This window comes from Seriola aureovittata, chromosome 13, assembly GCF_021018895.1.
Source record: "Seriola aureovittata isolate HTS-2021-v1 ecotype China chromosome 13, ASM2101889v1, whole genome shotgun sequence".
Lineage (NCBI taxonomy): Eukaryota > Metazoa > Chordata > Actinopteri > Carangiformes > Carangidae > Seriola > Seriola aureovittata.
This window is the reverse complement of record NC_079376.1, coordinates 3,614,135-3,626,889: the sequence shown is the minus strand read 5'-3', so window position 1 is coordinate 3,626,889 and position 12,755 is coordinate 3,614,135. Positions and strand designations below refer to the sequence as shown.

General features: G+C 42.6%; 1 protein-coding gene across 6 annotated transcripts in view; it reads left to right on the top strand.

Annotated features, from left to right (window-relative positions):
- smoc1 (SPARC related modular calcium binding 1) overlaps positions 1-12,755 on the top strand; it is a 48,551-nt gene that overhangs the window by 23,054 nt on the left and 12,742 nt on the right. For 4 of the 6 annotated variants that reach the window (XM_056392913.1, XM_056392912.1, XM_056392911.1 and 1 more), the window contains 5 exons: positions 297-344; positions 2,198-2,287; positions 2,754-2,822; positions 8,764-8,956; positions 11,020-11,102. In XM_056392913.1, coding sequence (XP_056248888.1) covers positions 297-344; positions 2,198-2,287; positions 2,754-2,822; positions 8,764-8,956; positions 11,020-11,102 — 483 coding nt within the window. The remainder of the gene's footprint in view (positions 1-296; positions 345-2,197; positions 2,288-2,753; positions 2,823-8,763; positions 8,957-11,019; positions 11,103-12,755) is intronic. The other 2 variants (XM_056392914.1, XM_056392916.1) reach the window with 1 other exon arrangement.

Here is a 12,755-nt window from a genome sequence, read left to right as displayed (position 1 = left end):
TCATCAAACTGTGATGAACCTGAGCATCTAATTCTAAGACAAGACGTCGGTGGGAAATCTGTGGTGTTTTTCTGTCGGCGTGTGTTCTGCGTTCAGTTGGAACAATCAAGTTGAAATCTAAATCATAAGAAAGCTATTAAGTGACTCAAGCTCTTGCAAAATAATTTATTTTCAGTAAGGTGGTAATTCGTAAGTTTTTTTGTTTTTAAACTGGATAAACAACATTTCTTCAAAGCTCCAGAGCAGCTTTCTTTGCTTTGTACATGTTGTGTTGTGTTTTTGTTTTTTCCACACAGGGTCAGTAACCGATAAACCGCCTGGGCCACCGAACTCTGGTAGAAAAGGTGAGCTGAGATCTGCTGTATGTTGTGTGTGCGTGTGTGTGCGTGTTTGTGTGTGTGTGTGTGTTTGCATGAGAGACAGAAAGAGAGCATAAGTTCAAAATGTCTTCTGACTTGTAATGTTAACGGGATGGAGGACTCAGGGAAAGAGAGAGTGACAGTCGACGTTTACATTAACTGTTTTTCTCCCCTCACAGTCCAGACCTGGATCAAACAAATCGAGAAATACTGTAAACTACAGGTTGTTTTAACGAGCTCAGGAAGAAGCAGGAAGTTGCAGGAACGCTGGTATTTGTGACTAGTGTTTGAGCCAGGGTTGCACTTGTCTGAGACGAGCCAAGTAACTATTGTATTTCATTTACAGTTTGACCAGCTCAGGTCAGTCTGACCCCGAGTGTTCCAACATACTGACATGTCGTCTGATTTAAAGACTTACTTTAGTGCTTGTAGAATGAAGTGTTTGTAGAATGACTCCAATCAAAGTTTTTTTTTCTGTGGTTTGCTTTTGACTGAATTATTTCCAAAGGGATTTTCCAGATGCGACTAAACTGCACACGGGTGAGTATTCCAGGTAGCTCAAACCCACAGCATTACATACGATCCATTACAAATCATCCACCGTTTAGTAAAGAACAATTCACCGCTGCTATGAATAGCTGTGTTTATTTTACACTGGGATAAACAGTAGTGAGTCTAAGAGTGTAATCAGTTCTATTGTCCTATCACATAATATCGTAGGAGGCGAGACACAGACAACACAGTGGAACTTTACTATTGACTGTGGTCTGTGATAACAGCAGTATAACTTTTATCTTTGTGCTAGTTCACACAAGATTTCACTTCACTTCTAAACGTCTCGTAAATGACTCGTTCTTCTTAATGATGAAATGTTTTTCGCCAGCAGTGGCTGAGAAAACTGAAGATGAGAGAAGAATATTGATCCAGTCTGCAGCTGAGAAACGAGACCAAACTTTAGAGACTTCATAGTGATCCACTGCCGGTTATACAGTTTGTTGCGTGGGTTCGTAAGTGGTGAAATACAACCGAGAAACACTGTATTAACAGGTACAGTCAGAACGCTTGTTAGTGCCAACCATTATTCATATACTAGAAACAGTTCATCCTGAAGATGAGGAAGGCCAAGGGGTCGTTAAATCCTACAGCATTAACTCGACTGGGAGAATAAAGTTTATGGCTGAGATCTCGGGCTGATTGTGGCACCGGAGGAAAGGTCGGGGGGGGGGGGGGGACACGGGACGGGACGACTAAAAATACTATAATTCAATCTTTAGAGTATCATTAATATTCATCTGGACATCTTGAGATATCCTTCATCATGGACTGAGGCGTTAGAGCAGCGGTCACACCACTGTCAAAGTCATGTCAAATTATCCTCTGGAAACCGTCGTCGTCATCATCATCGCCATCAGTGCAGTCTGTCAACCTGCTGCGATCGGTGGGGGGGGGGGGGGGGGGGGGGGGGGTCGTAGGTCGTCTCCTCATATGAGTGTATGTCCGTGTATGTTTGCGGTACGACTGTGATGTTACTGTAAGAATGTCAGAGTGAGAAGTTGATTTATTGATGTGCGCATGTGTATGTGTGTGCATGTGTGTGCATGTGTGCGTGCGTGTGTGTGTGTGCATGTGTGTGTGTGTGCGTGCGTTCGTGCAGGTGTGTGTCTGTGTGTGTGTGTGTGAGAGAGATGCAGAGCCACACGTGGGTGGTCGTCCTCTGTTTTTGTATTATTCAATCTGTCTCTCTGCCTGTTTTTCTATCTGTCTTGGCCGGGCCATGTGCAAATCCCAACCATTCAACAGTTCTGGAGAGTAGATTGTATTAACCTCAATAATGGTAGTCTCTTTCCGTTTCTTTCTCACCCTTAACCCAGATGATGGCTCCAAGCCCACACCCACCATGGAGACTCACGTCCCCCCTGAGGGTGACGGTAAGTCTCCTCTAACTACTTCTCCACCTGTGACACAGTGGTAATATGGTCACTTCGTTAGCTAAGGTCAATGCAGTGAATTTATGCTGACCGTCATGATTTAAAAGCTGGCTCACAGTTGTTGCTTTGTGTACTTTTAGGCTTTAGATCCGCAACGTCTTCCAAGATTTTAGTGAAGCTACAGTATTTCACGAATTTAATACTGAAACCCAATAAGCTATTTCTTAAAAAACGCACCATTACATCAAATGGAAAAGTCCAGATGTCAAAAATACTAGATGACATATTTGATATTTTTTGGAACTAATGGGATCCTGGATGGACTTTTAATTTTGGTTTTGTGGGCAAAGCTTGGCTGTACAAACTGTGTCTGAAATATGCAACTGCTGGTGGTGTCGGCGCAGCTGACGAGCTGAAGTAACGTGTGAAAGCTATTGATCTCTCCTCTGTCCTCCCACCACTGCAGAGATAACGGCTCCAACGCTGTGGATAAAACAGCTGGCCAAGCAGAACAGCTCCACTTCCAAGAAGCAAGGTGAGAGAAAGAAACACCTCCTTATTCTGATACTCATATATTCAGCCGAGGGATGTTCCTTATTAATATGATGTAGTGCGCTATCAACACAGTGCCATGTCAAACTAAAGCCAGCGAGGGATCGTGTCCTTGAATATACCAGATACACCGCCCTCTCCTCCCAGTGTAACCACCTCCTCAAATAGCACCACTGCTCTGTTTTCAGGACGCAGTTATGAGCCACACATTGATCTGAAGAAGCCTGAACCCTAAATAAAGCGTACATCAACTCGTCTCCGGTGTTACCCGGGTTTCAAAGCCACCAGTTTTGAGATGGAAATGTGAAACATTTCCAGTTTGAGGACAGGCCCGCGCTGCCAGGATTATGTTTCTTGGTTTCTTCCCTTTGGTGTAATTTGTTTAGCTTTCTCTGTCTCCTTTTCAATTACGCCTCAACATGTTCACTACCCTCTGGGCAGCTGGACGCCTTTGACACTGCTGCAACAAGTCAAGGAGTGAATGTGGTGGGGGTTGTGAGTAAGTGAGTGAGTGAGTGAGTGTGTGAGTGTGTGTGTGTGTGTGTGTGTGTTGTGTGTGTGTGTGTGTGTGTGTGTAGTCTCAAATTATGCATTTTTGCTTTGGTGTCGATGGGCGTATTAATATTTAGAATAAATAAATGTTACTGTGTGCATGCTATGTCACTGTCTCTTCACTGTTTCATATTCAGCTCATGCTCTTACTTATTTACAGGCTAGACTCCCACACAATAGAGCACACAAACATTTGATTGTAATATAAGGTTTCTTTTGAGTGATGGTGATGTGGCAGGGGAAACTGTGGTCAGAGCAGCGTCTTGGATTGTGTTTGAGCTGAGAGAGATTCGCTGTGACAGCTCTTTGAAACGTCTGTGGAAAGGCCAGCTTCCTGTTTCCAATTAGCATCCGGTGTCATCAAAGGACAAAGCGACAAGGCCAACAGAGAGGGGTCATCACATTTGAGACATGACTGTGTGTGTGTGTGTGTGTCTGCCAGTGCATCTGTATGTGATTGCAAACAGTATGTGTGTGTGTGTTGGTTTGTTTGCGGACGTGCGTTTGTAAGTCCGTTTCTGTGCGTCTGAACACGTATATCTACATGAAAAGTGTGTTTATCTGTGCGTGTCATAACTGTACTGTACAGAACTCTGAGGTTCTGGTTCTTAAGAATTTTCCTTTGGGCAGACCTTGTCTTCGTTTTCAGAAAGAAATATTGCACGTCTCTACGTTGACGAGACAGCTGTAGCTAACGCTGTAGCTACTCTACAGATTCACATTTTACATCCACAGTCACGTGACACAACCCTCGCCAACCGTTTAGGGCTGAAAAAACGATCAACATCGATCATTTCAGTCATTCATTCAGTCAGTTTTGAACTGTTGGTCACTATTTTCTCACATTTTATAGACAAAACAATAAATCAATTAAAAAAATAACTGTCCAGTTAATCATAATAAAAATTAATTTACATTTATTCTTTCACTGCACCAACTGATGTTTTGGCCACTTGGGGGAAGCAGATAGAAACTGTGAACACATTGATACAGTATCATCACCTTTTCTTTAGCAGCTAAACAGCAACATGGTCGGAGTCATGTTTCTTGCCATTTAGTGAATATAAATTAAAATAAACATTCACTCTGTTTGAGCTCTGTGTTTGGTCTCCACCACCTGAGTTAAGGTATTTGCCAGACAGCTAAGTGCTAAGTTGTTATACAGCTCTGTACAGCTGAGGGGAACTGCAGATTCAGGTGACAACTCTCTGTAGGTTCATCACAGAGACCCCTCCCACATAGTTTTTTCCATAATTGTAAAATGAAGTTTAAGTAACATTTAAATGCAGGACTTCTGCTTGTAGCATGGAATCTACTAAAGTAAAGGATGTGAATACTTCTTCCATCACTGGTGTGTGTGAGTTTGTTTTTGCCTGAATCCAGAGAGTCTGTAATTGCAAGCAGTCAAGTGGAGAGATCATGATACAGAGTTTGCTTTCTTTCTTCTTTCCTTTGTGAGAGATTTGGTGCAACAAGTGCTCAATATTACACCTCCTCTCTGTCTTTCTCTCCCTGCATGCTGGAAAACCTGAGTGCTCACAAAGTAGCCCTCCTGTGTGCACATAAACTTCATTATTCATTTACTGGCTCCGTGTCTCTGGATACCCCATAATTATGATTTAAGGTGATGCGGAGATTGTGTTAGTGAAACCTGTTTGCTTAGGCAGAGCAATGCAAAGTCCATTTTTCACACAGATGCTTTGTTGCCAGACTGTGACGTGCTGTTGTTCCAGTGTTGCGAGGGGGGGGGGGGGGGGGGGGGGGTGCTCTGTCGTGCATTTCATTTATAAAAGTGTAGAGAACCAGAAACTCACTAACCACCACTCCTCCCTTGTGGCGAGGCCAAACAACAGAGACACAAAATGTTGAAAGAATATAATGCGATTGTGTCAGAGAGAGCATGAGTCTGTATGAGAGTCTGCAGCTTAAAAGGGGTTTTTTTGTTTCTTTTAATCACATCTTTATGTCTCATTTGAGGGAACCTGCACTTGTGTTTTACTTTTCAGCACAATAAGCGACAACAGTAACCAAACCCACTGATGAATGATGTGTCAAAAATTACATATCCATTGTTAGGGGTGAACCCTCCATCATCTCTCTGGTTTTGTTGCACCCTCAGTCATAAAGACAAACACATGCACCTACATACCTCCACACAGAGTTCCCCTATTACTGACATTTCCGCTATTTTAACTGCAGAGGAGGTTTGCTAGAGACAATATTGCAGTGATTACTCCACAGCTGAAAACCATTGGGATGAAGTGAAGAGGAGAGAGAGCGCTGGGTGGGTGGGGGGTGGGAGGGAGGTATTAGGATGGAGAGAGGCAGAGAGAGAGAGAGAGAGGGAAAGGGAAAGAATGAGAGGCTTATAGAGGTGGGAGGAAGGGATTGACTGAGAGATGGAGGTCGAATGATAAATGAAGGAAAAGAGAAACTTAGAAATAAAGTAAGTAGGAGAGGATTTGAAAATACTTTCACTTGGCCTGGAGCGTGGAGGACAAGGGCCAAACTGAAAGGCATAAAACGGGGCAGGACTGTTCTCATCAAAGATACTACAGACGGTCGCATTTCGTCCATTATCGGCTGGGCCTAAAGAAAATCAGCACAACAACGAGCAAATTGTTACAACTGTTCCTGACCTGTGTGTGTGTGTGTGTGTGTGTGTGTGTGTGTGTGTTTGTGTGTGTGTGTGTGTGTTTTTTCAGGACAATATTTGTTTGCTGAGGGTTTGTGTTTCTCATCATTCAGCTCTTGCCAGAGGAAGAGAAATTAAATTGAAAAAGAAACAAAAACAAAAAATAAATAGAGCAGAAATGCAGATATCCAGGGGAGGCAAAGAAGTTGTAGATTGAATTTCAAATCCACACAAAACAGAGGATTACATTGCAAGCGTCCAGCCTTTTTCCATTTATATGTATAAAAACAATTTTCTTTTGGGAATCCTAGCTCCTGGCGCCAGTATAACCTCTGTATAATAAACAGTGCTAAATAATTTGGATGTGAAGAAACCTTGGCGGGGACCCGAGCCACGGCGCAGCACTAAGAACACTTGAGTGTGAGTCTTCACAGAAGAAAAAGTTCACTGGTGCGGGGACACGTTTAGTTTTGTGTTGGCAGCTATGCTCAGGAAACATGAACACCCCCCCACCCAACACACACACACACACACACACACACCCTCCTCAGCCAGGCCTCAGGCCCGCTGCTCAACCTGCTGCTCATCACTTCTCCTGAGCTGTGAACTGCTAATGCCTGGGTGTGCTCGTTTTGACAAAAGCAAAGTAAGATGCAGATTTACTCTTTGTTGTTCAACATGTACCGTAACTTGTTGTATTCCTAATTAAACCTGCATTCGCTGACTTTTTGGGCCACTTCAGGGTAGCGCAGAAAGCTACAGACACAACATTATCATATTGCCACCTCACAACACTTTAACGCCGAATGTGTCAGGAAACTAGTCACACAGTTGTGAATGTAAGTCCAATGCTCGCTCTCGTTTTTGCTCTGTTTTGTTTTCTACAGAGTCCTGAGAAAAACATTTTTCTCTTTAGCTGATAAATGTTCTACTTGCTTTCCCAGCTAGTTGCTAACTTTGTCCATCTGCCATTTACTGCTGTGGTTTGGTTTCCTAAAAACAGCTGCTCGCTGCATCTGGAAACGAGGTTGATGAGAGCGATGAGACTGAACCAAAACAGTAAAGTTGTGGGCTGTCAAACCAAAACAACGACGGAAAACACACAAAGTCTCAGCAGAGCGAAGGGGAACTGCAGAGTCTGTTGATGATTCTCAGTGGGATTGTCACTACAAGCGAACCCTCTCACATCACAGTCATTTGATTTATTGTTGATATAAAAATGTTGACTGGAGCAGCTCTGTGTAAAGGATGTGAGTACTTCATCCATCTTTGTTCTGGGGTCGAGAATATGCTCGAAATTCTGTACAAGCGGTTCCATATTGAATTTCACAAGCTTCCTTTCCTGATGGTGACTTGAACCAGACAGTGACTGTGCCGTATTGTTCTAATTATGCTTTGGTTACTGGAACTGTGTGAGCTGAGACTACCGGCACCGCTGTGGCACTAATAAGCTCCACAATGTGAAAATACCACATGTCACCACCCCGTAGAAAACCCTCCAAACGGTTAGTGTGACCCTGTTATTGTAGCTTAATGCTTCATAGCGCACTTGAATGTAAAATGAGAAATGGATCAGGAGTGGTAAAAGCACACTTCATCGCCATGGTAACGCGCTTTGCATGCAGCTCTGTTGTACTTGGCTTAAGAGTGAGCAATGGACTAAATGGATGTGAAAGTAAATACAGTGTGGTGGGACAAGGTGCTGCAGGAGCATCTCTCAAGGGGCCGAGTGGCTGTTGTTGAACAGATAAATATGAGACATCATGGTGGGGAAAGAATTCCTGGTGAGGGTTTTATGGCAACAGTCCTTCATGCTGAAGTCACACTGCATGAAACAGGACCAGTCCAACATGTCTCTAGGTACAGATTAGTCGATACAGCTTGGTGTGCTTCGTTTGTTTACACCCTACATGTGGTGGATCCATAGACTTATTAGGAAGGTGGACGTACAGCAGCAGGGAGTTTCTGAAGGGACGTTATTGAAGCCAAGTACTTGGAACCCAAACAACTCGGATGGAGCAATCACAAACTGATTTCACAAAAAGCCTTAAATGAAGATCCACTTATTTGTTTTATCCACATCTCACCGTCATCAGCAGATGTTTTCCTGAGACGGCTCAGTTGTCATCACATGACAATCTCAGTATTGAACTTCTGCCACTTGACAACAGGTGGTTGTATATGGTCAAATCTCTTTGTAAAAGCTAAAAAAAAGTTGGACTTAATTTAAGATTTTTGTGTCAAACTCCTCCCTGCTCAAAATATCACAGACGAGTGATGCCTGACATCCAGCTGCATACGCCCGTGAGATGAAGCAGTTACGTTATAATCCTGGTCACAACTCAATCCTACATAACTCTGCTGCCACTCTATCCACATACAGTGCCAGGATATAGAGTGTGTAGGGTAACTTTTCCGACATCGACACAACAATGTCAGACAGCAGGTCCCACACATACAACAGCTGGTCTGCAGAGATAGCATCATCTGTCAACGTGTAGCTGGCTAGTCCCAATTGAAAGTGGTTGATTGACAGCAAACTGCAGTGCAGGACAACTTGCCTCCAAATAGTGACATATACCAAGCACAGCACACAGAAGCATGGCATTATATATACATTTTGAAACGACGATAAATGTCCTACACCGTCACCAATAACCATGTGACAGATGCTTAATGTTTTTCTGTGTGTCCACATCGTGTCTCTCTGTATTGAGTGTGTTTCTCATGGTTTTAGAGAAAGTTCCCTCTTGTGACCAGGAGAGACAGAGCGCCCTGGACGAGGATCGGCAGAACCCTCGTGAGGCCATTTTCATCCCCGACTGTGGACCCGGAGGCCTTTACAAACCGGTCCAGTGCCACCAGTCCACAGGCTACTGCTGGTGTGTTCTGGTGGACACGGGGCGGCCCATTCCTGGAACCTCCACCAGGTGAGATAGTTATAAGAATTGGCAATTAACTCTTATCTCTGGTTTTTATTGTAGTAGCACTAAGTTTTGTATCTTCTAGTCCTTGCTGTTGGTTGCTACTGTGATAGTCAGATGTCCACTGGTAAAAACACTCAGCTTCTTTCTTTATCTAATTAAATGTCTACTTCATTTATCTGCCAAAGTGGGCATGATTATCTGATATCCTGGCAGCAGAACATAGGCACAAAAACATACCGTCTGTTCAGCTTTGTTGGTACCAGAGCTGGGAAACACACACTTGGAAGCACAAGCCAGGCTCCATACTATGCTAACATCAGCATGCTAAGATGCCCAAAACGATAATGCTAACAAGCTAAAGTTAAGCAGGTATAATGTTTATCATGTTCACCATCTTATTTGAATGTGTTAGCATGCTAATTATTTAGCACTAAAAGTGCAAAACAAAACCACAAATGTGAACCTCATGGTGGCGCTAGAAAAAGTCAAAGACTCACTAAAGTCAGTGCGATTCATCCTTTGGGAAACATGAATGTCTCTAACAAATTGACTGACCAATCAACCAACAGAACAACACTGACATCCCTGGAGCAGATGGCTAAAAGCCACTTTAGCTGCACACACGTTAAACATCTCGAGGAATTGTGGATCCATGCTGCTGTTGCCAGTTTATTTGGCCAAAAAAAAGATGCTTCAAGCCCTGATGGGAATATCATTTAGCTTGCCATAAACAATCAGCATTTGGTATGACATTTGTTTTCAGTGCAGTTGCTACTGTTTATATTGTCTTCGGGGAAACGGGAAAGATACAATGGGTTTTTGCAAGAGCTGTGTGTCAGAGGGATGGAGATGAAGCAACATAGAAAAGGTTAAATAAATGATGCGCATTGCTCGTGTTTTGGTTGTTTAAAAAGGTTTTTATGATTTGTATCTACGACATGAAACACAGCTCTAGACAAAGAGAGAGAGAGATTGATTTGAAAAATGAAGCACACACTGGTAAACTGATGAACTGGTTTTGTTCCTGAAGGGGTTATCATCCTTCTCTCTCCACAAGAGGGCTTATGTTTTACAGGATGAGGTTCAGACTCTTTTCAAATCATAAAAAAATGACTTGGTTTTTGCAGTTAGGATAACACAGGTTGTGTTTCTTGGAGAGATATAATTTAGTATCTAATGGATACGATATCTTTTTTTTTTTTTTTTTTTTTAAAGCCAACTCAAAACAATTGACAGTCCATAAAAATAAAATAAACCACATGCATAGAAGTAAATCTTTCAGATGAAATTATCATCTGCATTTTAGATCTATTGAGTGACAACTCTGAGGCGAATATTTCTTCACTTTAGAATTTACTGCATTTTGGACCAGACCTTATGTCATTCATCCCAATTTCCTTCCCCTGGACGGCAATGTGCAGAGTCATGCATCAGACATCCCATCTTGGATCAGTGGCCATGCAGACTGTGAAAAAAGAAATGACAACTTGATTTTACTTTGAAAAAAAAAAAAAAAAGCCAAATGAGACACACATGCTCAATTTTCCAAGCAGCACTGATACAATAGCCAGGAGAAAACGAGTCATGCCACGCATAATGCCGAACAGTTTGTTATGGCTCTGAAACAAAGCTCTGTGCACGTCAAATCAAATTTATTTATTAAGTGTTAATAAAAAGAAAGATTAATCACTGTCAATAATTCTTTCCAGAGCGACAGTGGACATGCAGATCAAAACCAAAGAGCAACAGGTTGCAGATTAAGCCGGTTGCATGTGATCATAAAGGTCTTGATGGTATAATAAGTACAGTATTTCTCCAGCACCAGTAACATTTCCTAGTCTTAAACTCCACCTCAGATTATTTTTAGGGCTGGAAGGAAACCAGGAAAATCTTTTGTTTTGTAGAGTGTTCGGTTACAGACTGTGTTTAATTTCCTTTTGTTTTCTATCATTGAAAATTTTTCACTGTGGATTAGTAGCTCCTTAAACGACAGGTTTATTGTTTCCTCCTTCTGTTTCTGTCTCATGCAGCCATGTTCCTGCTGTCCTCTCGTCTCTGTGTAACAGGTACCAGAAGCCGGAGTGCGACAGTGCTGCACGATCTCGCATCTCAGACACAGAGGATCCCTTCCAGGGCAGAGACCTGACAGGTTAAATCCACTTTTCAGTTTGGGATTTTAGAAACTTTCTTGGATTCAATTGACTGCCTTTTAACAATGATTATTAGATAACAAATGAAGAGGCTAAAATACTCAAGGATATTAATAATAAAACCTTAAAACATTCAAGTTAGTTTGCTAACCCCCACCCCTGTAATTACTGTTGCTATGTCTGTTAAGCTTTCATCATTGTAAACCAAATTTCGTTTACAAAGGTAACTCTAACTTTCAAGTAGTTTTTGTTACAGTGGGTCAAAGGCAGGCGGCAGATTCTGCTAACATTAACTCTGTGGGTTGGTGGAACTCGACTTCAGTGTTTCAAGCTCTCAACCCACTAGAAGGGTTTTAAATATGCACATGTTGGCTCCATTTACCCAGACAAAAAAGTCTGCAAGCTCATCAGTTGATAATCACAGCTTCCACATACTTGGATAAACCATTCAGCAGTTAAGGTCGTGCTTATTTATTTGCATTTTCAAACTATGTTTCACAGTTTTTTACTTTTAGGACACAGACTGTCCGATGTGTTTGGCGAACATAGTGCTATCTCGAATAACCTGAAACCTGGAGTGTGAACTTCTCAGTATTGAGTGGGACAGAGCTGCCAACTTTATCCTAAACACTGTTAGCATCCACAGTGGGTGTGCTGGTCATGAATGGGATGTTTGAAAAAAAAAAAAGGAACTTGTAACGACACAAACTTATGTAGTATGACAACTCCTTGGCCCCGGGACACTTCCCTACATTTCTATCTCCAGCTTTATGTTACCTGACCAGATATCGCTCTGATTAACAGTCGACCAAGCCGCACCTTGAGGTGTTTGATTCCCCGGCAGCAAAGATCAGAGACTCTCCTCTAACCTGGAGGTCGTAACCTCGGCTCATACTCCTCTGCCCTTGTTACTGCTCACTTACTTTTGTTGCCCCTCTGTTTCCCCATCATTTAAGGTTGCATTGTAACTCTTATTTAATTCCCCATCTGGTGAGTTTACAGAGTCAAGCATGACTCCTGACTGTGCAGCAGATGTGTGGCATGTTTTATGGAAGGTGTGAGTGTTGCGGGGTGCGGCGGTGAGGGTGTGGGGGGCTGCTGGGGGTGATGGAGACTGCGGGTTGCTGAGTGGAGATATTTTTATGTACTGTAGACGGATGTTCTGAACCGCCACAACAAAGCACGGCATTTCACATCCAGGCAGGAGGAGAGAAGAATGTTGGAGAGGGCAGTCTGTTAACAGCATGCAGCAACAGGTTCAATCTCACTGTACACAAAATGCCACAATACCACCTCTGTGAGCAGTAGCAGACAAGAGCTCTTCCCCTGAGACCAAAGGCCGGGATCTGTTCACGTCTAGTTCAGTGAACTGCATTTTGTTCCTTGAAATTTAAAAACCATTGAGAATAGTTTTATCTAGTCTATCGTCACATAATTTAACATTTAGGCACTGTCCTGACAGAATACTGTAAAAGACCAGGACTGAAATATAGGCTTGGATTTTATTGCTGCTTTAAAGATCATTTTTTATGCTTGAAGCTGAACTCTGCGCAGTGGTCGAGCGGCAGCTGGAAATAAATTTAGCAACCAGCATTTTTGTAATGTAGTAACAGTAAACTGGACCACACACTAAAGCTCACCTTACATTTTCC